This window comes from Perca flavescens, chromosome 4 (assembly GCF_004354835.1).
Source record: "Perca flavescens isolate YP-PL-M2 chromosome 4, PFLA_1.0, whole genome shotgun sequence".
Lineage (NCBI taxonomy): Eukaryota > Metazoa > Chordata > Actinopteri > Perciformes > Percidae > Perca > Perca flavescens.
In genome coordinates this window covers 11,605,124-11,629,430 of record NC_041334.1, presented here as the reverse complement: position 1 = coordinate 11,629,430, position 24,307 = coordinate 11,605,124, and the positions used below count along the sequence as shown (strand labels likewise).

Here is a 24,307-nt window from a genome sequence, read left to right as displayed (position 1 = left end):
AATCATAGAAGGCCGACTCGGTGTTACTAACACCGAGCCAAGAGTAGAAAGAACTGTTGAAACCGTAGCGTTCAGAACAGTGGGAAATCTGAACGTTTTAGCTCACAGGGATTTCTCTGAAATACGTTCACCTCATTATTTCAAACTCTGGCCACATTTAACATGAAAATCCGACATTATAACATTATAGATATGACAGAAAATAAAGAAAAGCATAATAGTTCACCTTTAAATGTTTGAGTTTGCTGCGATGTAACCGCAATCTCCGGTCTCTCTTTGTTCATCTGTTCTTGAATGTACTGAAACGTGTGACAGAGAGTGAGCCGTACCCAGCATGCTGTTCGGCTGTGTAACAGTTAACATGGGTCCCCTCTAAATACACTACACAGTGTGTACATAACACAAAGCTAATAGGCCTATATATGTTCCGTTGATCTCAAGAGCTCACACTCGACAATGCTCTTCCTTGGGTCGTCGCCGCCAAGTGTGAAGTACATCAGATGCATAGTTGTCAAGAAAATCAAAGGATTAATCTCATATGCTCATTTGTGCCTCCAAAACCACAACTCTGTCAGTCATTACCGAACGCCAATGCAAACACACTAGTAAGTGACTTTTACAACCATTCAAGGGTTCAAGATAAGACATGGCTACAAATATTTTTTTAGGGCAGAGGTTAACACTAGCTGTCAACACATTGCCCTTAGAGATATACGTGGAATGAAATGGTCAAGTGATAGGATTTGGCCAATGATGATGAACTTTTCCGACATGGCAAAGTGAAATGTAGTCTGGAATCTCTCAGTTCATTTCCGATTTCCAACGTCTACGGACGTTATCAATGGCTGTAGACCAGAATGCCTCTGGATGAAATTGGATAGACCTACAACCAATCCGAGCGATGGACAAATGTAAACAGACTACAGCATGTAGAGATGAGCTGTGTTTGTGAACGAGTGTTGCAGGTTTTGCCATCAGAATAAAAAAAAAATAGTACTTCAACATAAAGCTCCACAGCTGCAGCCATCTTGGTTGTTTTTGAAAATTCATCAACGGCACTCCTCTTTACTTAGCTAAGTTTATGCTCGTCATATGGTCCCCGCTGAGAGGGTGCGCGAGCCAAAAAATTACATCGTCAAGTATTTTGCAAAAAGCACAAATTGTCAGAGTCATCGTACCAAACTCGCCCCATATAGGATACACGGTTGTGATTGGACCGACCATGGTCCAGAGATGGGGACTCGAGTCTGAGACTCTGACTCGAGTCGCACTTAAGTCGCACAAACAGCTGACTTCAGACTTGACTCGGACTCGACCCAAAATACTTCAGACTTGACTTGCGACTCGACCCAAAAGACTTCAGACTCGAGCTTCGAGACTCGTCAACATGTTTTTATTCAATTATTGCTTTTTAAATTTATTCATGTATTTCTATTTTCTTTTATTGGTGCATATACGTTGGGGAAACATATGACGAGCTGCATGTCCCCTGCCCCTTTGCCATAATGTGCAACGTAACGCATGCACTATGCCTTATGTGTGCGCACTCGCATATAAAAAAATTTTTTTTCTGTAACTGGTGTGGTGCTGCCACTATTCTCTTGATTTCCACTTCGACATTAGACATTTTTTTGAATGAAACAGACGTTATATTTAGCATATATCATCACAGGTAACAAGCTAACCATCGCTAATGCTGGGAACAGGCACATTGTATCTTTATAGTTGTATCCATATCATGTGATAGACTTAGGTTAATATTTCACCAGGTCCGAGGGCTAGAGGGAAGTAGACCCCATAAAGTTATCCCACAACTGATTTTAATACTGTACTGTCTGGACATGCTTTGAATTCATAAGATTTATGGGACGAATCAGAAGGACAGAGACTTGAGACTTGACTTGGACTCGTGGCAAAAGACTTGAGACTTGACTTGAACTTGGCCCTCAAAGACTTGAGACTTGACTTGGACTCAAGCTCAAAGACTTGAGACTTGACTTGGACTTCAAGAAAATGACTTGTGAACATCTCTGCCACGGTCTGGTCGGCTGGAAGTCTGTCTGAAAGGGAGGGGGACCAGACGTAATTCCACGGACTCCATTACAGACCATTAAACTCATTTAGCAATGTGGACAGAGTCTGTATAGGATCATTAGTGATATCGAGACACTGAAAGATCAACTGTACTGGAATACAGTATTAAGCCCCTATGCACAAGGGGTGGTACAAAACAACAGGAACACCTGGCCTCCAATACAATAACACTGCAATCAACACTGCTGAGTTTTACAGTTGGTGACAGGCAGGCATTGACAATGGATTGCATTAAATGGTAATATGTCCCTGTTGTGTGTTGTTGTTGTTGTTGTTGTTGTTGTTTGCATTTTGTAGGCCCAATAGACTGCTATATTTGTTAAGGTGGTATTACATTTGCTAAACACTCAGTAGGCTGTTTGTACTGTAGCCTGTCAAAATACTGTAGCCATTCAAAGGATGATTCTTCAACTTCAAATTTTCACTGAGAACCAGAGCTGCTGCTGTTACCCTTCACCAACTCCTCACACTGTGTTCCTTTATATTTCCACCGCCGCATCGCTCGCGTGAAGAGAGAGAGCGAGAGAGAGAGAGAGAGAGAGAGAGAGAGAGGGGGGGTGTTAAGGCTGACTGTGTGTGCCCATGAGATCCGGTTTAGATACCAACCAACCAACTCGTGAAATGGGTAGTTGGGGGGGGGGGAAGACAGCCTCTTAATGATGCATTCACGTGCTGCTCGTAAATCTTCCCTTCCTACTTTGAGAAACTGAAAACACTTGTGTATCACTTGGCGGAGCCTTTAAGTGCTTATATGGTAGGCAGTTGATAGAAGAAAAAAAAACGGACCATGGTAGCTCTGCTACTGTGCTTTGTGGCCCAACGATGAGGAGAACTAGTGTTAAGAGTTGACTTCATGTAGTCTATAGGCTACCAGCGGATTTTTGGAAAGATGCACCGATGTCACAGTCCGCATCACTTCCAATTCCACTTGGTGCCGTTTCGCTCGCGTAGCGCGCACTTGACAGAGTGACTTGACAGTCAGAGGCGGGCCCTAATGCAGGAGGAGGCAGGCCGGTGTTTTTCCACTGCCGCGGATGTCTCATGTCCCCCCTGTTCCGAGAGACAAAGGTCAGAAAGAGAGGCTTATAAACACTCTAAAATATAGTCCACCGACGCGTCCAGCCCTCAGTCGCTCTCACGGACACAGGAGGACACGGACAAGACGAACCGTGCAAGGGACCACGCTCAAAGGACATTAAAAGGACAAAATAATATACAAAATTACATCTACAGAGCAGGTAATGAAAAAAAAAAAAACCCTACTACATCCTCGTTGCACACCTCGGAAGCAGGGTTCGGAGGGATGACTTTGCTGCTCGTAGTCATTTTATTATGATTTTTTTTCTTGTTATTAGAAATTATGATTTTAATGCGTTTAATTGTATCTGTATTGTGTCTGGATGAGATTTTTTTTTTTTTTGCAAACCAAGAAGAGGAGCAGTTAGGTGGAGTGTATGTGCAGGTATGGATGGTTATAATCAATTAGCAGTGTTTTATTGTGTGAATTGGTGGTTTTACTGGTGACAGTGTGTGTGCAGGTGGGGAAGCTGAGATGTAGATTTGGATACAGGCGGCTGTCTCGCTCTCTCTCTCTCTCTATCTGTGTGTCTGGCTGTCTGCGTTGATTCCTATGCTGTTGGTGGATTTGCAATTTTTTTTTTAAAAAGCTATATGTAACCAAGGTTATTTTTTTTTCTTCGCACGTTTTCCTCATGTGTTTGGTGCAGACTATTTCCCACACGCGTGCTTCAAATGTTTTTGAGGGATATGTTTTATTAATGTATTTTTGCGGATGTCGAGCAGTCCATGTTTTAGACTTTCAGGTCTTTAGTGGGCATTTTCTTTTAATAGGCTACAGTCATACAGCCTGTCTACTTTTTTCCACATCTTTATATATGTGTAGGCTATTCTAACGGAAGGAAATAGTGATGTAGTTTTTCTCTCTTTATTTGACTTCATGTCATTTAAATCTGTTATTGAACTGTACCAGAAAAGGGAAGTGGAGCGCGTATAGCGGTGAGAAGGCGGAGACGCTCGTTCGGTCGCACGTTGCACATCGTTCTCTCTCTCTCTCTCTCTCTCTCTCTCTCTCTCTCTCTCTCTCTCTCTCTCTCTCTCTCTCTCTCTCTCGATTATAATTGAATTCAAAGGGGCTTTATTGGGATGGAAAACAGGCGTTTACATTGCAAGCAAGAATGAAATATAAACAAACGTACATCTCAACAATCTTTTTTTTTTCCCTCAATTCAAAATGCTTTATTGGCATGAATGTCTCTCTCTCGCGCGTTTTGCCTCTCTCTCTCTCTCTCTCTCTCTCTCTCTCTCTCACCCTCTCTCTCTCTTTCTTTCTGTCGGATCTCTGTTTTAATATGTTTTGGTGAACAGCCTTAGTGATTAACTCATTTTGACCATGTAGAAGTGCTTTGTTTTAATTTGCCGGAAAAATTCAATCCATTTTTCTGTTGACAGTGCATGGGAAGTATAGCCAGTTCCCAACATCAAGTACACCTCCATATGTCAAATGCATGTAAAAGTGCATCATTCTTGAAACCCAAGTCTGCATACAGGTTCGTTACGCCTTAATAATTGTGGTTGCTGTATTGAGCCTTCATTCTTGGCTCAGTTAGTGGTGTCTCTTGAGTTTTTGAGGGCCCAGAGTTGTTAATGCCCAGAGTTGTTAATGCCCAGAGTTGTTAATGCCCAGAGTTGTTAATGTTCAGAGTCCAACAAACCTATAATGGATGTTTTGTTGGCAAAGAGCGGCGTGGAAAACATTCGGGCAGCCAGGTATTGATAGATGGATACAATCTAGATGGCAAAACTTGAGTTTTAGTCCTTTTGAACATCTTTTTTTTTTTTTTTTTTTAACTTCTTGCATATAAAGATATTCATACCATTTCAAATTTAAAAAAAAGTTAGGCCTGGATAGTTTGGATAAGCTGTTTCGAAATTGGATTTAGAGTTGACACAATGTTATCAAACTCCAACCCTGTAGTTGCAGATTGACCATGTTGGGTGTCGCAGTACATACTCTACAAGGTAAGACTCCCATGGGCTTTTAAAGGGTTTATTTTTCATTGACAGTTGTCAAATTTTCATTTTGTGCCCCATGAAACAGCATTTTAGACCTTCATGGGTGAATAAAACTCTCCCCAGAAACCCGCAAAACAGATTCTTGTTGGTAAGCAACTCTTTCAAAGGTGGCCACCAGCCACATTTAGTCAGCTTTTGAGAGAAATGTAGACAGTGGCAGATAGAAAATTCTGACACAAAGTGTAAGATCACATTTTTTGGCAATCTTTTCGTTGTCGTTGGCGTTGACCCTCCATAGTTTTCCCTCTGGATCACACATGACTGTCTGATAAACTGTTACACAGGTCCTACCTTGGTTACACAGACACAAAACTGTGTGTGTGTGTGTGTGTGTGTGTGTGTGTGTGTGTGTGTGAGCTCCTGGCCTATGAGTTTAATGTAAATGTTGGCTGCTATAGAGTCCTCGTCGAGCTGATGTGTGACATTCTTTTGAATCGGCCACTGCGAGCTCAGGATCGCACCAGAACTTGGTCTGCATCTCAGGGTTGACTATAATACTCTCTTTGTGTCCTGTGGTTGGTTCTGTAGGCGGCACACTTTCTCCTGCTGCTGAGCAAGTCATTCTCTTCTTCTTAATTCTTCATCTGATTATGAAAAAAGGCATTGCTTGAACACATGGAATGCATCACTTCCTGTGTTGCATGTTTACAGTTGCAAATTTAACAGTTTCATGGACTGGAAAGATTTGATTGTTATACCAAATGGGCATTTAGTGGAGTGAAAAGTTACTGGAATTTAGCAGTTTTTGAGTGTCTTCCTGTCAGTCTGTCGAAGCATTTACCGTAGTAGTTTAAAATATTAACTGCAGTCTTGTTTGCTGTGAAAGAATTGATTAACTAAGTAACCTGAGGTCAGTGAAATCTCAGCCACGAGCATGCCACTGTACTTTCTACAAATGAAAACTGAGAGAGAGCCTACAGTGACACGGTGAATAAAATCATCAACCGGTTACACTGCAAGAGCTGCTGTCAGACTTGCAGTAAATGAGCGTGTCCTTGCTGAACCTCCACTGCTACTGTACATATGAACCAGCATGACCCACAAACGCACAACTGCCCCTTTTCAATCCTGTATCATTTTATATAATTGTGGTGTAGTTTTGAATAAATAATAATAGTGTTCGGCAGCTTTTGAAAGATTGGATTTACCTTCCCAGCTGAAGCTGTTTTAAGCAGTAAAACTGGATTTACAGCCACTTCTCATGGGAGGGTAGGGCTTGATGCTATTAAAAGGAATGCCAAGCGCGCATCTTCATGCAGGGTGATGTGAAGTCAGTCGATGTTACGGAAGGTGACCGACTAAAACGGACCAGCGCCCCCTCGTGGCCGTCGGGCCCATTTATCGACGGATGATTGATATGTTGGAAAAACTGGATCTTCAGAACAACCAGAAATGCGAAGTAGCAAGCAAAAGCGACCCTTAAGTTAAAAGATTTTGTAGAACATCCATCTACAGTTCCATGACAACTGAACAAAGTCAGCTGCTGCGGAAGACCGCGTAGCACGGCCGAAAAGCTCCAAAACAAGCGCGTGGGTGCATTTTTGGTGATGTCGCCATTCGACCTTTTAACCAGTGGATGAGGGATTTTTGTATTTATTTTTTTTTAATCTCTGCAGGGATCATTAGAACAACATGAAGGTGGGAGAAGCAACCTTATGTGAAAGATTTAATGGAAGGTTTGAACATCTCCATTTCCACGACAACCGAGCAAACGCAATCTGCTGATGAAGAGCGTGTGATATGGTCAAAAAGCTCCGCAACAAGCGAGTGGGTGAACCTTGGGTCGTAGTTTTGTCTGCTGTTGTTTCCAACGTCAATGACAATTGCTCTTCACAAGTGTAGGGATGAACCGAATCGAGATTTTTGGGGTTCGGCCGAATACAGAATCCACTGGTTAAGATACTGCCGAAACCGAATACCGAATCCTACTCCCATCCTCAGTCCATTAACACATTAAACACATTAATGAAGTAAACAACGTCCACAGCAGTGTATTTTTAATTTTTTCATTTTAACTGTAAAAAAAACATTATGCCAGGAAGACAAGTGGGTAAAACTATTTTTACTATTACCATAGGCCTATGTTTACCCTATCTCAAGATCCAATCAATATCCAAAATATTACCCGCAACGCTCGACTTGAATCTCCTTCTTATGACTGAAAGTACTGCCAAACAACACCTTTTCTGCTCACGAGTTCCATTTTCACTTTCTCGCAGCCTACTGCATTGAACGGTCCACCTACATAAACGCCTTCCCATAATCAACTGCGGCGTCATAACGTTGACCAGCGTAGCGCGCAAGCCCAATATCAAAAGCGCGCATCAAAAAGCCTAATATTCGGCCGAATTCGAAGCTGAATCCTGGATTCGGTGCATCACTGAAGAAGTGTGATATTTGTCTGGTATTTAGGGTCTAATTTTGCCAGTCCAATGCCGGTCTTTGGTCAGTCAGTAAAGAACCGCCAACAAGTCCTGCTGCTGAACACTTTTATTAAAATAGGTATGGAACTTTTCATTGTGTTCATTATAAATCAATCTGCCAAATATTTTTTTCGATAAATCACTTTGTTTATACATGTCAAAATTGTTAAATTATATGTCCCATTACAATTTTGAAAAGCTACAGTTACAAAAAATTTTTTTTTTCTAACAGTCTAACCCTAACCTAAACTGGTTCAGTTATCGCATACTGTAAGGCAAAGACAGCTGAGGAACTGGAACAATTCATGTTTGGAATTTTTCGTAGAAAGAAAATCCCAAACAATTCAATGATTTTCCAAATAGTTGCAGGTTATTGCAGGTTTCAAAACATTCTGATTATGTTCAGATCTCTATTTGATGGTATTTTATTTAGCATGAACTGCAGTTGAAATGCCATCTGCTGGTAAAATGAAGAGTAGTTCCCCCTTTTTATTTTTTTTATTTTTTTTTTTTTTGACTCATTCCAACTCCAGAATATTTTGTGATCTGACTCAGTGATCGTGTTCATGTGAAATTTGCAAGTAAGGAGTTTGTACTTCCCACATATCTGATATGACATGAATGCAAGCTTAAAATGATTAAAGCTGTCACAGTCTTGCAGGCAGCAGGTAATTTATGATAAACCCCAGCTTAGTACTAAACTGACTCACTTAGTATAAGAGCAGAGATCTCTGTTAGGGCAAGTCTCTGAACAACCCTTTTTTTTGGAAAAGTTTGACCTGACTGATGTTACACATGTTGGTCTGTTGTTTTCAGATAATTTCATGAATTCCAAGTCGCATTCTCACACAGTCCACGTATATACAAATCTTAGTTTAAGTCGCGGAGTGTGTAATAATGTTGACCGTGTGTGTGTAAACTGGACTGAAGCATATTGACCTAAATGACATGACATTTAGTAGCCTACTAGACTGAACAAAAACAAAAAAAATACCAATAATCAACAGTGACTATTGACTCTAGTTAGATAAGCCTGAAAGGTATGCAACTCTCTCTGTTTATATTTAACTTTTTATACTTCCTGTTATCTCTTTTTCTGCCTCTATCTCGCACACGCATTCTGCTACTCTTCTACACTTTACTGTCTGTCACCCTGTGCTGTCAATAATCTCGCTCAGTTTATTTTTATTTCTTCTATTTTTGTCTATCTGCGTGACTCGCTTTTCTTTGACACTCTTTTTAGTAACTCTTGTCTGTAACTGTATACCCCTCAGCCCTTTTTTCTTTTTAGCTCCCCTTTTCTCAGTTAACTTTTAACAGCTCCTACTTTCACCTACTTTGTCCCTCTGCCCCTCAACCATTTCTCCCTCTTGTTTTTCTCCTCTTCTCTCTCGGACTCCCTCCTTTTTTTTCTCTTCATGTCCCATCCTTTCTCTCACATACTATACACACAGTAAAGTCTGTCTCTTTCTATTTCTCTAAAATGAAACTGATAAAAAGGGACAAGTAGAGATGTGGAGTAAAGCAGAGGATTAAAGAAGTGTGAGGAAATGGGTAAGAGGAAAGGGAAAGAGATTGGGAACAGTGGAGGAGGACAGGAGGTAAAGACGGAGTTGGATGAAGAAAGAAGGTAAAGGAGGAGAGAAAGAGAGTGAGTTATTTGAAAGAGGAAGAGAACACAAGGGGGAGGGTAAACAATGTGTTAGAAACACAAGTGATAGATGATGAAATACATTTTTAGAAATGGAAAACTATAAGAGAAAGAAGATGAGGAGAAAATGGAGGAGGAGGAGAGGGATTTGGAGGAGTAAAATGTCAGTTCTGATTTTCAGTTAGCTGCAAAATAATGACATTTAACATCCTTTAGGCTAGAAACGTGTTCATAAACTAACAAGAAGGAAGGTCTAAATAGCTTATTTGCAATGATGAAACCATTTCTGTTTTCTTTCTTTTTTACATGTGATCAAAACAAAAAGGAAAAGGAGGAGATTGGAAAAAGAGGATGAGGAGTGAAAGAAATGTGGAGCAGAGGAGTGGATTTAATAGGTGGTCAGCCCAGTGGAAATGTACATGGTCTTAAAATAGGAGAGTGTGTTATGTAAGGTGTGTGTGTGTGTGTGTGTTTTGTTGGCTGGGTTCTGAAGTCACTACATGAATCTTGGCCCAGAAATCACACACACGCAGACACCAAACAATGAGTCTCTATGTTTTACACCAAGCTTATGGCCTGCGCTTTAAATCGTCCCCCAGTTCATTTTGATTCTCACGGCCGGTATTGCTCTCTGGACGGCGTTTTGTGGGCAACCGTTCAACACAAACGTCCCCAGCTTGTGTATTACTGCTCTGACTTTTACCACCTTCATAACGTCAAACAACTCTCTTTACTTGAATCTGCAAATTCATTGCCCGACAACCAAACTTTAAAACAACATGGTGACATCTTCTACTTTGGGTCTTCTGATGGAGCTTCTTTGGCTGGCACCGGCAACTACTTCTGCTCATGCTCACCACTCCGTTCCATCCATCCTCTGCTGCCTATCCAGGCCGGGGTGGCAGGCAGCTGTAGCAAAGTAGTCAAGGTAGCCCATGTATCCTTCTACCCATGCACGTCCTCCAGCTCTTCCACACTTAGGGTTAGGGTCTGCCACGGAGTCTCCACCCAGTTGGTTGTCCTGGAACACCTCCACAGCGAAGCGTCCAGGAAGCATCCAATTCATGTCGGAATAACCTTAGCTGACTCCTTTCAATCCAAAGGTTCTTTTTCAGATGTCTGAGCTCCTCAACCTATCTTTAAGGGTGAGCCCAGCCACACTGCCAAGTAATCTTATTCAGCCGCTTGTATCCATGCATCTAGCTTTTCATGACCATAGATGATCACCCAGATGTTTGTGTGTATGGCTTTGTCAAACACAACACTTCTCCCTTTATTTGATCGCGACAGGAAAGGTGGGAGAGAGATGGGGGATGACACGCACCCCTGTGTGTAAAAGCTTTTAATGAACCCGACAAGGCTGAAGGAGGATTCAGAAACCTAAAGTAACAAAACATCTATTTATATTAAAACACATAGGATACATCTTTAATAATTGATATTAATGCATCTATATTGATTGTGGATCTCATTAACTCTTATCCTTCTCCTCTGTATCTCCCCTGTCTTCTCCCTCTTGTTTAGCAACATATATATTATATGTTGTGGATGGCTGAATATGACAAAGAGAGCAATTCAATTCAATTTTATTTATAGTATCAAATCATAACCGAGTTATCTCGAGACACTTTACAGATAGAGTAGGTCTAGACCACACTCTATAATTTACAAAGCCCCAACAATTACAGTAATTCCCTCAAGAGCAAGCATTAGCAGTGGCTATTGCGACAGTGGCAAGAAAAAACTCCCTTTTAGGAAGAAACCTCGGCAGACCCAGACTCTTGGTAGGCGGTGTCTGACGGGGCCGGTTGGGGGTGTGATGGCGATAATAGTCGCATTAAAGATAGTGGAACAGTGACTTTGAAGGTAGTCGTTGCAGTTCATGTCACAGCAGCACAATATGAAAAAAAGACTGACGTCTTGGAAGTCAACCTTTTTAAAATATATAATGTTCTGGCATGTTTTACTGTATTTGACTGCTTTTCCTTGGAGAAAAAGGGATGGGGGGGGGAGAAACAATGTTTTGTAGCTATTGAGGAGGAGAGGGGGGGGCCAAGGTGGAGGGTGGGGGTGTGGCCTTGACCAACTGCCACTTTGCTCGTTTGAAAGCCATGATGTCTCTCGCTCATGGGTGGGCAAAATTCTCTGGGTGGGCAAAGCAGAGAAAGGGGAGGTAACCTAGCTCCTTATGACCTCATAAGGTGCAAGATTCCAGATCAGCCCATCTGAGCTTTCATTTTCTCAAAGGCAGAGCAGGATACCCAGGGCTCGGTATACACCTATCGCCATTTCTAGCCACTGGAGGACCATAGGCAGGCTGGGGGAACTCATATTAATGTTAAAAAAACCTCATGAAGTGAAATTTTCATGCCATGGGACCTTTTTAATATCGTATTGTGCCCTATGTTACCAAGCCTGTGGAAGTCTCCTTTGATATGTTTCAACCATAGTTTCAATAGTAGCTGTTCTGCAGGTGAGTTAAAGGCTTATGTGGAGTGCCACAAGGCTCAATTATGGGTCCTCTACTTTTTAATCTTTACGTGTTACTACTGGGGGGTCATCATCAGTATAAGCAAGAGAGCCCACCTGAAGTTGGATTACTGTTAATAAATGAACGAAAGACATTTTATGCCTAAAATGATGCTGAAATGAGAATTATTTCACATTAATAATTCAAGTGTTTATATAAACGCCATGGGAAAAATACTTCGATAACAGCTTCAGAATTTCGATGTCGATACATTTTCGATTAATCGTCCAGCCCTAGATTGTAGCTGTTTCTTTTATTTGACTTATTGTAGCTGTTCATTACTATCCACTGCTGTCAACAATTTGTCACCGACATAATGGAGTGCACTGTCTCTCCAAGCAGGAAATGATACTCAACTCACACAGTGAGTGATTTCAGTTTCCTCAGTTTTATTAATGAACTGTCTAGGAAGTTAGTCATGAAGAGAAATGCGTTTGTGAAATCATTAACTAGTTTAAGGAATCATTAGATCCTCTATGAGATAGATGGCATACACACTGTAGATATGCACTGTAGATACTGACATCCACACATAAAGAGGTCAGTTGAACTCTGGCCGAAAAAGCAAATGTTGCTGGGCAGATTTGTAGGACAATCCACAAACGGTGCAAAAAAGAAATGGTTTGAGCTGTAAAAACCAGAAAAGGGAGAATCTCTCTCTCTCTGATCACTGCTTAAACATTCGGACCAATCGCTGAGTCACATTTAATAGGTGCAATAGGTATGGGAGGGAAGAGGAGGGTGTAGTTTTTCAATTTAATTTCTCTATTATAATTTCTTGCACATACCCAAGACTAAATAACCATGACTTAAACCATTAAATGAACATTTTAAATTGTGTTAGTTTTGGCTTTATTTAGCTCTCCTTCAGGGCAGGTACATTAAAAATAATAGTAATGTTATTGGTAAAAATGTAATTGGAACTTGTGCGATCATTTCTATTTTCACATTGTCTAATCGTTGTTACTCAAGATCACTGAGTGATCGCCAGTGGACAGAGGCTTGGCTTAATCTTTGACGGGGCTTTGAAATAATCAAACCTTTTAAGCTTTCTGCAAGCAATACAGTCAGTTATGTGAACACACATTTACAAGAAAGTGTGAAAATTTAATTTAAAATATTTAAACATTAAAAAATCTATTTAATACCATGCTGCCAGCACCTGAAGCTTCCCACTCACCTCTGCCGGCAAAAGTCTGCTGTGGTGTCTGCATTTACTACAGACGTCTTCAGTGACATAGTAACAGAGCCCGTTGAAAATCTGCAAAAGTGAACTAATCTTACAGTATGAAGCTCAAAGAGCAAAGTTTGGGTGAGCAGGCACTTGGAGTAGTTGGAGAACAGAGATGCAGGGTTCAGATCCATGGAAAAGAGATGGCAAACCCACTCATCACTTGTTCACCGGTGAAATATTACAGTATATGCTGTAATACAGAACATTACGATATGATCCGGCAGGAAGCATTCAAAGCCGATAGGCCTATCCCCCAATGCAATGCGGCCATTCATTTCAAAGAATCGGGCAGCGATCAGCTGGTCTTTAACGCCAGGATCGCTTCAATATACATATATACAGTCAGTGGTTGTGTCACCAGCAACAACACGTTGCTCAGTTTTGTTCCAGTAAGTTATGTTACTGGAATTAGCCTATACTGTAATATTTCACCGGTAATAAGACCGAAATGATATTATTAAAGTAAAGAAATGAATACCATGATAACATCTAAATAAATGTTGATAGATGTAGCATTATAGTTTAAAAAATATAAATCAACAAAAAAGCAATCCAGCTTACCTGGCCAAAATATACCGAAATAATAACATAAAAAGAAATGCATATGCTTTGGTAACAAGTATCCCATCAGTGAAGCCAAGAGTTTGGCTTTGTGGTTAGGTAATGATATTGTGTGTACATATGTAATGGCTTGCAGTCACAGTTTACATGATTGTGGGAAGCCGAATTTATCCGGGTATGTTTTGCCACTTGCACACTCAAACCTTGCGAGTATATGCAAACCTGATGAATAACGAAGCCAAGCCACAAGAATAAGCTTGAACCCAGAGAGCCCTCTCAGCTACTTTTATAATGGGTGACTCACCGTAAAGAACAGGTTATAACGTGTGACAAAACATCAAACATGAAATTGTTAATACAAGCTGCCTTTAATCCATTAAGGATCAATGCTGGTATGCTGTAATGCCGGAAATGGTTTGCCAGGGACCCTCTTACTTTTGAAATGGGCTTCTGGCAGTTTGAAATTGATAGAAAGGTATTCTTGGTAAACCTCATCAATGCTTCAAATGTAGTGGAAACACTTAAAGGGGTGATAGAATGCAAAACCGATTTTTACCTAGTCATAGTTGAAAAACGACAGTTTGGAGGGTAAATAGGACATACATAGAACCTCAAAATCCCAATGACACCCTTTCCTCTGCAAATCTCACAATTTGAAACTGCTGTTGAAAACCTCAACAAAACTACTACTTCTCAACTCCTAGTCTTTGTCACGCCCCAACATTTGCATAGGCTACACCACTGACCTGAGGTCAGGTTAGTCTTCTGAATCTAGCTAGGTCATGCAGATCTCCAGAGGTCCGCTATTTAATTAGTAAATTCACTTCTGAGACTTTTTTATGCGAGAAATCAACTATGTAGAGGTATATGGGCCGTTTTACGAAAGTTGATGGCTAATTGCAAATTTTGTCCAACTGTGTGTCGCAGTTCAGCAGGAGCTCAGCAGGCTAACGTGACAGCCGCCGGTGCTGCCTCGCCACGGTGTGTCCTCATTCATAGACCCCGGCTCGCTGTGAGCTAAATGGATCTCCGTCATGACCAGAAGACTGCAGCGCTCCATACCTGCGCAAAGTCACCGTTTCTGGGTTACTGGACTACTAAATGCCGAGACCCTGACAGAGCTCCAGGGCCTGCAGCTAGCCGCGATCTTTTCCCATAGGATTGAAGGGACTTCAGCAGCTAACGAAACCTCTGAAATTCACTAAAGTACATTAAATTGAAATCGGACACAATCGTTAGCTTTGTAAGACCTTAGGGTAGATGTTATATAAGTGGCTTGACAAAATTCAATATGTAAATATATTATAGTTATGCCGAAATTGTAGTTAACTAGCTAGCCTCGATCTTTAGCTAGCCATAGGATTGAATGGACAGTAGCAGCTAACAAAACCCCTCCTATTCACAAAAATGCATGAAATTTAAATCTGATACAAGCGTTAGCTTATATGACCTTATGGTAGCTGTTATATAAGTGACGTGACAAAATTCAAACTGTCATTGTATTATAGTTATGCCGGCAGCCAGACAGCTCCGCGGAGCCCCGAGCCCCGGTTGTCCAGTAGCTAACCCAGAAACGGTGACTTTCTCCTGGGTATGGAGCGCAGCGGGGCTGCCGCTGTCTCATCAGACTTTACTGTTTCGTAAAACGGCCCATATTTGAGCTTTATATAGTTGATTTCTCGCATAAAAAAAGTCTCAGAAGTGAATTAAGTAACAAAACTTTGCAGTGTCTGAAATATGAGACCTGCTTTCTCGTCTCCAATGTGTTTCTATGTGGTTCACTCAAACCAATCGGCTAAATATTCATGTTCATACCATATTTGGAAGAAAAGCTCTTGTTACAAAGAGGGCCATATTCACACGGTAGTTATGGGCCCATAAAATAGCATTCGGGCAATTTTCAGCGCAACCAATGTTACATACCCTACATACCCTTTATACCCTTAAGGAACAGTGTGAAATATCCTATATAATCATTCTATCACTCCTTTAAACTTATGTTCCTGGAAATCATGAACGTCAGCATTACACTCCTTGGGCTGATTTTATATTTACTGTACATGCCACATCAGGTGACTGGTCAAGAGATATTGTTTGTGCAACTGAATTATATTTGGGACTGATATTGCTTATGTAACTATAAGATCACAAGTTTGATTCCCATTACAACTAACATTCTTGTCATATCTACTGGAGTACAGTTGAATATATCCTGATGTCCGTGACTTCTAAATTGGGAAGTTACACACATACACAAATTTTTAAAAGCTCTAAAACTCCATACAGTACAGGCATATAGGCTTTTTTTTTTTTTTTTTTTTTTTTTTTTCAAAAAAGCATTTTCAACCGCTTGGAATACCATCTGGCTTTTCCTCTCTTCTTTCTTGGGGTGTGGCTCCTGTGTTGGTCTACCAGCCACTTTTGCAGGTAGCCAGCCACCGTCCAGTGGTTCTGTTAAAATCTGAAAATCTTTCTCTGTCTCCTGTTTCTGCAGAATGGCTCAAAAAGAGAAACTTCAGTGTCTGAAGGATTTCCATAAGGACACTCTGAAGCCGTCTCCTGGTAAAAGCCCTGGCACCCGGCCTGAAGACGAGGCAGAGGGCAAACATCCTCAGCGGGAGAAGTGGGCCAGCAAGTTGGACTTTGTTCTGTCTGTAGCTGGTGGCTTTGTTGGTTTAGGGAACGTCTGGCGTTTCCCATACCTCTGCTACAAGAATGGTGGAGGTAAGGCATTAACATACATCACATATTTACATACAGGGAAGATTTTCTTATAAAACTTGCTCTGAGGGCTATTTCACAAAACCAAGATAAGGGATTAAACCTGGATTTCCAAGTTATCCTGGCTCAATTTAGCCTTGACTCGGTTTCACACAAGCAGAGCGACCTAAGATTCCATGGAGATTCATTCTGTACAGCTACCCTGGTCCCAACCAGGCTAACAGCCAGGATTTATTAATCCTGCTGCCTTTTCTGTTCAATCAGCAGTGCTTTTACCTCATTGTTATCAGCCTGCATTAAAAAAAACAAAAGGTGCATATTGCTGTTCAGTTAAGTACTGTTATTATTTAAAGTTGTGACCATTATTTTTTATAATTCATGTGACATTGTTACTGTTATATTGCTGTATGACGACTGCTGTTCATATTGTTAGAAGTTTGATATATATAGATATATTACGGCAGTTGTTGAGATAATTAGAAAAGGCCGATAAAGTTGCCAAATGTGTTTTTTTAAATGAAGTCTGTTACTAAGGGCAAGATATAATTGAATTATTTTAGTTGATTAATTTTTTTTGTATTCTTTAACAATAAAGGATTAAATAAATTGACATTCTTAAAACACAATTTGTGTTCAGTAAACTGGGACAATAATTTGGGAGGATTGTACAATTTTAAGAACATATCCTAATTGTACAATCCTCACAAATTATAGTGTTAGTTCACTGAACCAATAACTATATAGTATAGGCTACTGTACATTCATGTAACAACAGGGAGAGGACACCTCAATGGTCTTTTACCTTATATTTTGCTGGGGGGAAGATTACTGATGAATATCACTGGTACATTCATGTTTACAGTGCGCATTATATTTATCACTTAATTCTCTTTATAGCTTCTAGATTTTAGAGTCCACTTTTTTCAGTGTGTTTCTTTTATTTTATATGAGAAAGCAAAGCATATAATATGTAAAGAAGAAAACTGAGAAAAAGCGTGACAGATAATAGCGGACCGACTGAATGATAGGTTATATCTAAAAATATACATTTACCAACTACTGCTCTTAACTGAAACCATCCAATGAGTCACTTGTCATTTGCAAAAACTAACAGTTGTACACTTTGCATTAAAAGCGAGCAGTGGAAGTTATTTTGACTTAGGTAATTTATATTTTTAGCCCATGAGAGAGCGGGAGGAACAGAGTGAAAGAGAAATTTACGCATCATATTCTAGCATACTTCCACAAGAAGCTGCTGCTCACTCTGTGTAAAGTATGAACAACGCGTATTCTCCATTTTAGCATCAGTAAATCGGTGATCGACCTCGAGGTCTGTTAAGGAAAGCCGTGAACGCGCATCTATCCGAATTACTTCATCCTGGCTTGACCCAGTCGCTCCTCCTCAGCCTGGCTTGGCCATCATGAAACGCACCAAGCCAGGATGCACAGATTAGACTAGGTCAAGTCTCGCTTTATCGGTTATCCTGGATTTATATATTCTGCTTTTGTGAAACAGGCCCCTGGTCTTCTTTGAATTCATGCTGATTATGTTTTCACACCACCCAGGTGCATTTCTCATCCCCTACTTCATTTTCCTGTTTGGCGGAGGTCTGCCGGTCTTCTTCCTGGAGGTTGCCCTGGGTCAGTTCACCTCTGAGGGTGGCATCACCTGCTGGGAGAAGCTCTGCCCCATCTTTACTGGTATGTAGCCCCTCACCAGTTAATTTAATTGATTATTGTCTACTATTACATTTTGGGCAAACCTGTCATAACGTGAATGGTTTTAAATGGGCTGTACATAAAAACACCCCCAAAAAATACAGCGAGATGGGATTGCTGCAACAAGGCTCTCGCAATACGTGAAATACCCACGGCCACGTGCACTGACATGCAGATTACAACACACGTTGTGTGACTTCATTCTATATCTTAACCTAGCAAATATATGTTTGATGCTATATTTATTATTTATTATGTTCTGAATGTCGAGCACAGCCCCCCATGAAAAGCAACAAAAAGAATGGGAGGTTGGGGGTGGTGGGTGGATGACAACTTCCCCCTCATCAACCGTGTCCCAGGTGTGTTTCTGTGATCCTGGAAACCCCCCTCACTTACCACCATGGAGACACAGACTAATCTGTAAAAAAATGTGGTTTACATTCACAAGCGAACAGAACCACTCAACACATTAAGACTTCGCTGGAACGGGCATGGTATAAGTACATTTAAGGGGTTAAACACCTGCCTTTGATCCTCAAAACGCCAAACTTAAGCCATGGATGTTGAATATGGTCCGCAGACAGCTTTTAAAGTTGGGATAACTTAATGGAGACTGCATTATTTAAAGATATTTAAAATCTTGCAAATGTAGGGCACTTTGAGGAATTGAATAGCATAGTTTTCAGCCACAGTGGCTAAAAAAATGCTCTAAGAGCCGACTGTACACTACCTGCTGGTTGTAGAGACCAAAAACCGAGCTAAAAATGGAACACTGGCGTAACCTTGGACAGAAACACGACTTGGTGGTATACTGGTCCCTTATTGAATACCCACTTTCTATATCTCAGCTTGGTACAACCATCAAAACACAAAACAAAACTTTTCCGGATTATTGAACAGGCCGGCAAGACGACATTTTTAAATTGTATGTCTACTGCAATCACATGGAAAAGTAACTACATCTACATACTGAGAATCGTTTTTTTTTTTGTTTTTTTTATCAAAAAACTATTTTGAATTGAATCTTGAGCCTAAAAATCTATATCGAATCGTGACATTTTCTGAATCGTGCACCCCTAAAAGTTATGTTTAGGCACCCTTGAGGAAGAAGATTCTAGTTTGGATTTAAACACTCCCAAGGAACACGCATTTCCTTTTTTGTTTTCCCTGGGAAGCGAACTCCGCTCCCCGGCTTGAAAGTCCTGTGTTTTATGGCCCAGCCGTCAACTCCAGCCACGTTCTTATACAGCAGCAGTCATACAGCCCAAAAAAAAAATACAGTGGAATGCTTACGAATTAGGGTGCTTAACCTTTCGTAGCTATATGAACGTATGGTTCATGAGAACAGCCTGGGGGCCGTTTTCCTGCCCAACTACTGGGTTTGAATTTTCCAGACCTCCGTTGCTTTTCACAGATGAATATCTGTGCAACATAAGGCTGAGTCACACCAGACTCTCCTCCAATCAGGCGGCTGAGACCTTACCCTGCAACCGTTACCAGGCAACCTGGCTTGCACTGGTACACCAACACACTGAGGCCTCTATTCAGCGTTTACCTTCTCTATCTCACATCTCCTCTCCTGTGAAAACCTTTGCACTAAAACGAAAGCACATTTAGAGTTCCCGTGGATTTCCTGACTTTACTACAGGTATCAAAGCGAGACGTGTTTTTTTTTTTTTTTTTTTTCAGCCTCTTCTTTTTAGTCTAACCTCTACTCTCTCTTCCTTTCTTCCATCATATTTCCTTCCCTCTTTTCCGTCCTAAGCTTCTCCACCTCTGCATTTACCTCATCAGTTCTTCTCATCTCCCTCCCTCCCTACTGTTTGCTACCAGCTGATTAAGGTTAATGTATTCATATTTTGCTCTCGGGGGTATTTTTCTTTTTAATATTCATACTGACGATTCGTCTTGAGCCAACATACATAAAGCTCCTCTTTAATTCTACCCGATGTTTGTCAATTTAGTTCAGTCATTTTGTTGTTTCATTAGCTTTTATTTATTTACTCACGCTGCTGTTCTCACTTTCACATATACACACGTCCTTTTTCCCTTTCTTTCAGACACATCCCCCCCCCCAACACACACACACACACACACAGCCGAGACGGTGTACAGCGTGTCCCAAATCACACGTTGCTACAGCAACAGTGCTGCAACACATCAGAAAGATGAAGAGAGCGATAGAAAAGAAGCAGAGCAGGGAGATCTGAGGAGCTGTGAGTTGGATTGATAAAGAAGAGAGAGAGAGAATAAAATAGAAATAGAAGGAAGGGAAGATGGGGAAATGACAGGGAGTGAGACAGAAGTAGAGTCAGTAGTACACGACGGAAAAGGGAGAGAGGGAATGGAGGAAATGGGGAGAGAATGAAAAAACATTTAAAGCAAAAAAAGAGCGAGGGAGGAGGAAGAAAAAGTGCCCCCCCCCCTGTAATACCTTTCTTATGTGTTTTGAAGCAAGGTTTGGAAATATAAATTTGTAGGGTTGGCGTGCTAATATATCAATACGGATCTGAAGTGAAATAAGAAAGAGAGAAGACAAAGCGAATGAAGCCATGTGGTTCCAGACCTCTGAATTGCTGTCCGTGTCTCTGATTATTCAAGGATTGGAAAGTGCCTCGTGTTATGCTTATTAAAAAAGAAAGAAAAGCTGAGTCAATCAGAGCTGTGCTGATCCATTCCAATCCCTTCCAAAGAGAAAAATGACAGCAGAGAAGAATCTGCATTTTTCTCTGATTGGCATAAAAAAAACACAACGATGAAGAATATACAGAGGGCCGATATACAGCCACTACTGACTGGTTAGGGCAAAACAACCCCTGTCCCAAACTGAGAGTGGCTAACCCAACATGAACACAATGTCCGACTGAATACAGAATTAAGTCTAAATGTCAGGCAACATTATGATTAACCTCATCTCGTAAAGCTGGCAACAGGCTTAAACATGCCCCACATATAGCAACAGTTTCCACCAACATACAGGTATGTGCAGGGAAGGAGCCCATAATGAATGGCAGAGTAAATGCGTAGAAAACACACAGGGCGATAGGTAGACGGTTATTAGTTGTCGCTTGGCAACTGCCAAAGTCAGGCTCTCAACATGTTCTTTCCAAAACAGTTCGTTCGTCACACTGGAGTCCACGCGGAGAGGTGAAAAAAAAAAAAAATGCTAAATTTGGATGGAAAGATGGTGAATGGAAAGCTGAATGAAGCGGACTGCAAAATAAGTGCTGCTCTCTCACTCAAAGCGCATTGCACTTTATTATTTGCTTGCTTTATTTTTTATTATTGCTTTGCTTTTTTCCATATTTATTTATCCCGATTGCACATGTCATGCCTGCGGTCCCGGGTCCAGTCTGAAACATCCGACATGTTTCGCTCAATTCAAAGAGAACCGCTGCTGTTGGGAACACGTAAAAGTCGAGTCCTGGAATATAATCTGACCCACACTTTTTCAAACTAATTTGATTGATGAAAAATTATTCTGGCAAATAAAGTAATTCCATTTGAGGGTCTGGATCAGAGAGCGAATTGGTAAATACCACACACTGTATGACTGCATGATTTGATTATCTAAACTGGAACAGACTCTTGCATCTAACATGCACAAATAGGTAATGGCGGAGACACACATTGTGATTGTTGAGCTGCAATTTATACAGTACTTTGCTGCTTGGACTGCTAACAATACGAAAGAACAGCGAAGACATTACTCCGTCTTAGCTACACCGCATTGGCTCCGTGTCCTCTAGAATTGATTTTAAAGTTATACTTGTATATAAGGCTCTCGGCGGCTTAAGACCGGACTACATCACAGATTCCCTGCCTTCCTACAATCCGTAACAAGCCCTTAGATCCTCTTCTGCTGATTTTTTTATTTTTTTTTTATTTATTTTTTTTAAAGGTACTTAAAACCACAAGAAAGAGAGAAAATTGCAGTTTTTTGGAGATCTACTCCTAAACTGTAGCCTGGGTAAATCCTGACGAACTTCCGGCAAATTTGAGATTTGCTCTGCAAGTCAGTCTGGAGAAGAGCCCATTCAAACCCATTTCCAATGTCCCCAAAATCGAGGTACCAATCACAACCGTTGAGGCGGGCTTTACGCGATGATGACAGCGCAACGACAGCGAGCTGCTTTTTGTTTACATTCAACGGGACTGCTACCGAGAGCAGCGTCACCTGGGTCGTTGGTCTGATTGGTTGAAGGACTATCCAATTGCGCCCAGAGGCATTTGAGCGGCGTCCGTTGGGGACGCCCCTTTGGAAATGAAGTGTCAATGAACCTTTCCCAGACCCACTCTCAGTTACAGCTGAGAAGGGTCTGGTGTCAACCAGGCTACCTAAACTGTGGAACAGCCTCCCCAAAGATATTAGAGAGGCGGGCTCTGTTGAAAATATTAAACTGCCCTTTAAAACATACATGTATCTCTGTAACCAATGTTTTTTTCTAGTTATTTTTTATTTTTGTACAATTTGCGTCTTATGGACTCCCCCATACAACTTTTGAACGTACACATGTTCCACCAAAAGAAGCTAACCTAACCTTCCCGAGGCTATTTTGCAGAGGCACCTTAATTGTGTCTGGGGCTTAGCACCGCCCAAGACGATTGTGATTGGTTTAAAGAAATGCCAATAAACCAGAGCACGTTTCTCTCCCATCCCAGAATGCTGTGTGAACTAGCCAGACCTGTGGAGGAAGGTCTGGCAATGCGAGACTACCCTGACACTAAACAATAGTACAGACAACCATTTCTTCTCAATCCTCCAACGATACTTTATTCTTCCAGATCCCTCTGGGAATCATCGTCGTGTGTGAAGTGTAACATTACATTTTTTACAGTGGTAATGTGCGTTTAAAGGATCAGTTGTAAATGTAAACAGACTGAGCGAGGTCAGCCGAGGTCAGCGGTGAGCAAGAGAGATGACATCATGGAGGCGGACGCAACTGTTTGTTTGATCAGCTGTGTGTGTGTGTGTGTGTGTGTGTGTGTGTGTGTGTGTGTGTGTGTGTGTGTGTGTGTGTGTGTGTGTGTGTGTGTGTGTGTGTGTGTGTGTGTGTGTGTGTGTGTGTGTGTGTGTGTGTGTGTGTGTCACATTATCTGAGTGAATAAAAAGACATGATCCTATGGTGAAATAGTTCATACACACAGAGACACACTCTCAAATTCATGCGGACAGTTCATAAAGACCAACGTGCGCACACACACACACACAGATGGCCAATGACATTGAAGGACATTAATTTGGATGAGTGGGCTCTGTCAGCAGTGTGTGCTGACAGCACAAACACACACACACACAAGTCTGTACTAATATACTTATAAGGACCTCATTCATTACTTAACCTTTAACCTAAAACCTAATCCTTGTCCAAATCTTGACCCAAATACCAACTCCTACACCTGTTCGTCCCCATTTTCTTATCTTTATATCCTTGTGTAGTAGGAACACATCTACACACAAACACACACAGCCCGGATCCTGTGTTTACCATCAGCACTATCTCAAGGCTAGATAACTCCATTGAAGGTTAAAACCACTAAAACATGATTGCTGTAGACCTAGATCTTGAACCTAGTACTGTCACATTACTGTTGTCACTGTTTTATGGCCAGTCAAAATCCAGCACTAAAAATCGTACTGTTACTCAAAATGTGACACTACAGGGACTAATATGATGAAAATTGTTGTTGTTTTTTGAAGGAATTGACAATGTCAGTCATCAATCATTCACATGTGGACATAGGGAAAGTTCCAGATGTTGTATTTTTACATTTAAATAGTATATGTTATTTAAAAGAGGGTTCAGTTTAGTTTTTTATGTACTTTTATATAAACAAATGTCTTTTGCCATCTTTTCTGCTGCCAGGCAGATACCTGCCACAAAGTTTAGTAACCTTCAGTCGCTTTGGCCATTTCACTGGACTGTTGACGTCTTCTTGTATCATCACTTTGACCTCTCTCCCATTCTCCAGGTATTGGTTATGCCTCAGTCGTGATCGTGTCCCTGCTGAATATCTACTACATTGTCATCCTGGCCTGGGGCCTCTACTACCTGTTCCAGGTAGGTTTGGAAAAAAGAAACTCTGATGGCAATAAAAAAAAAAACTTAGATTTATTTTCTCTCATTTCCCTCATAAATGACTTCCATTGTAGAAATACTGAAGGATTTTTGTCAGGGCAGTGTGACTTCTAAATCTCGACCCCCTACGCACTCACTCGCTGGAATGTCAGTCTTGTAGAAACACTTTTTTTTTTTTTTAGTGTCTGGAGTAAAATGAAT

The 24,307-nt window shown here is 41.0% G+C and overlaps 1 protein-coding gene across 1 annotated transcript in view; it reads left to right on the top strand.

Moving 5' to 3' along the window:
- The first annotated feature begins 2,847 nt into the window (after positions 1 to 2,847).
- Positions 2,848 to 24,307, top strand: part of LOC114553620 (sodium- and chloride-dependent taurine transporter) — a 40,476-nt gene continuing 19,016 nt past the window's right edge. The window contains exons 1-4 of the mRNA XM_028574878.1: positions 2,848 to 3,332; positions 16,081 to 16,310; positions 17,874 to 18,008; positions 24,000 to 24,088. Of these exons, the coding sequence (XP_028430679.1) occupies positions 16,082 to 16,310; positions 17,874 to 18,008; positions 24,000 to 24,088 (453 nt within the window). The 5' untranslated portion in view covers positions 2,848 to 3,332; position 16,081. The remainder of the gene's footprint in view (positions 3,333 to 16,080; positions 16,311 to 17,873; positions 18,009 to 23,999; positions 24,089 to 24,307) is intronic.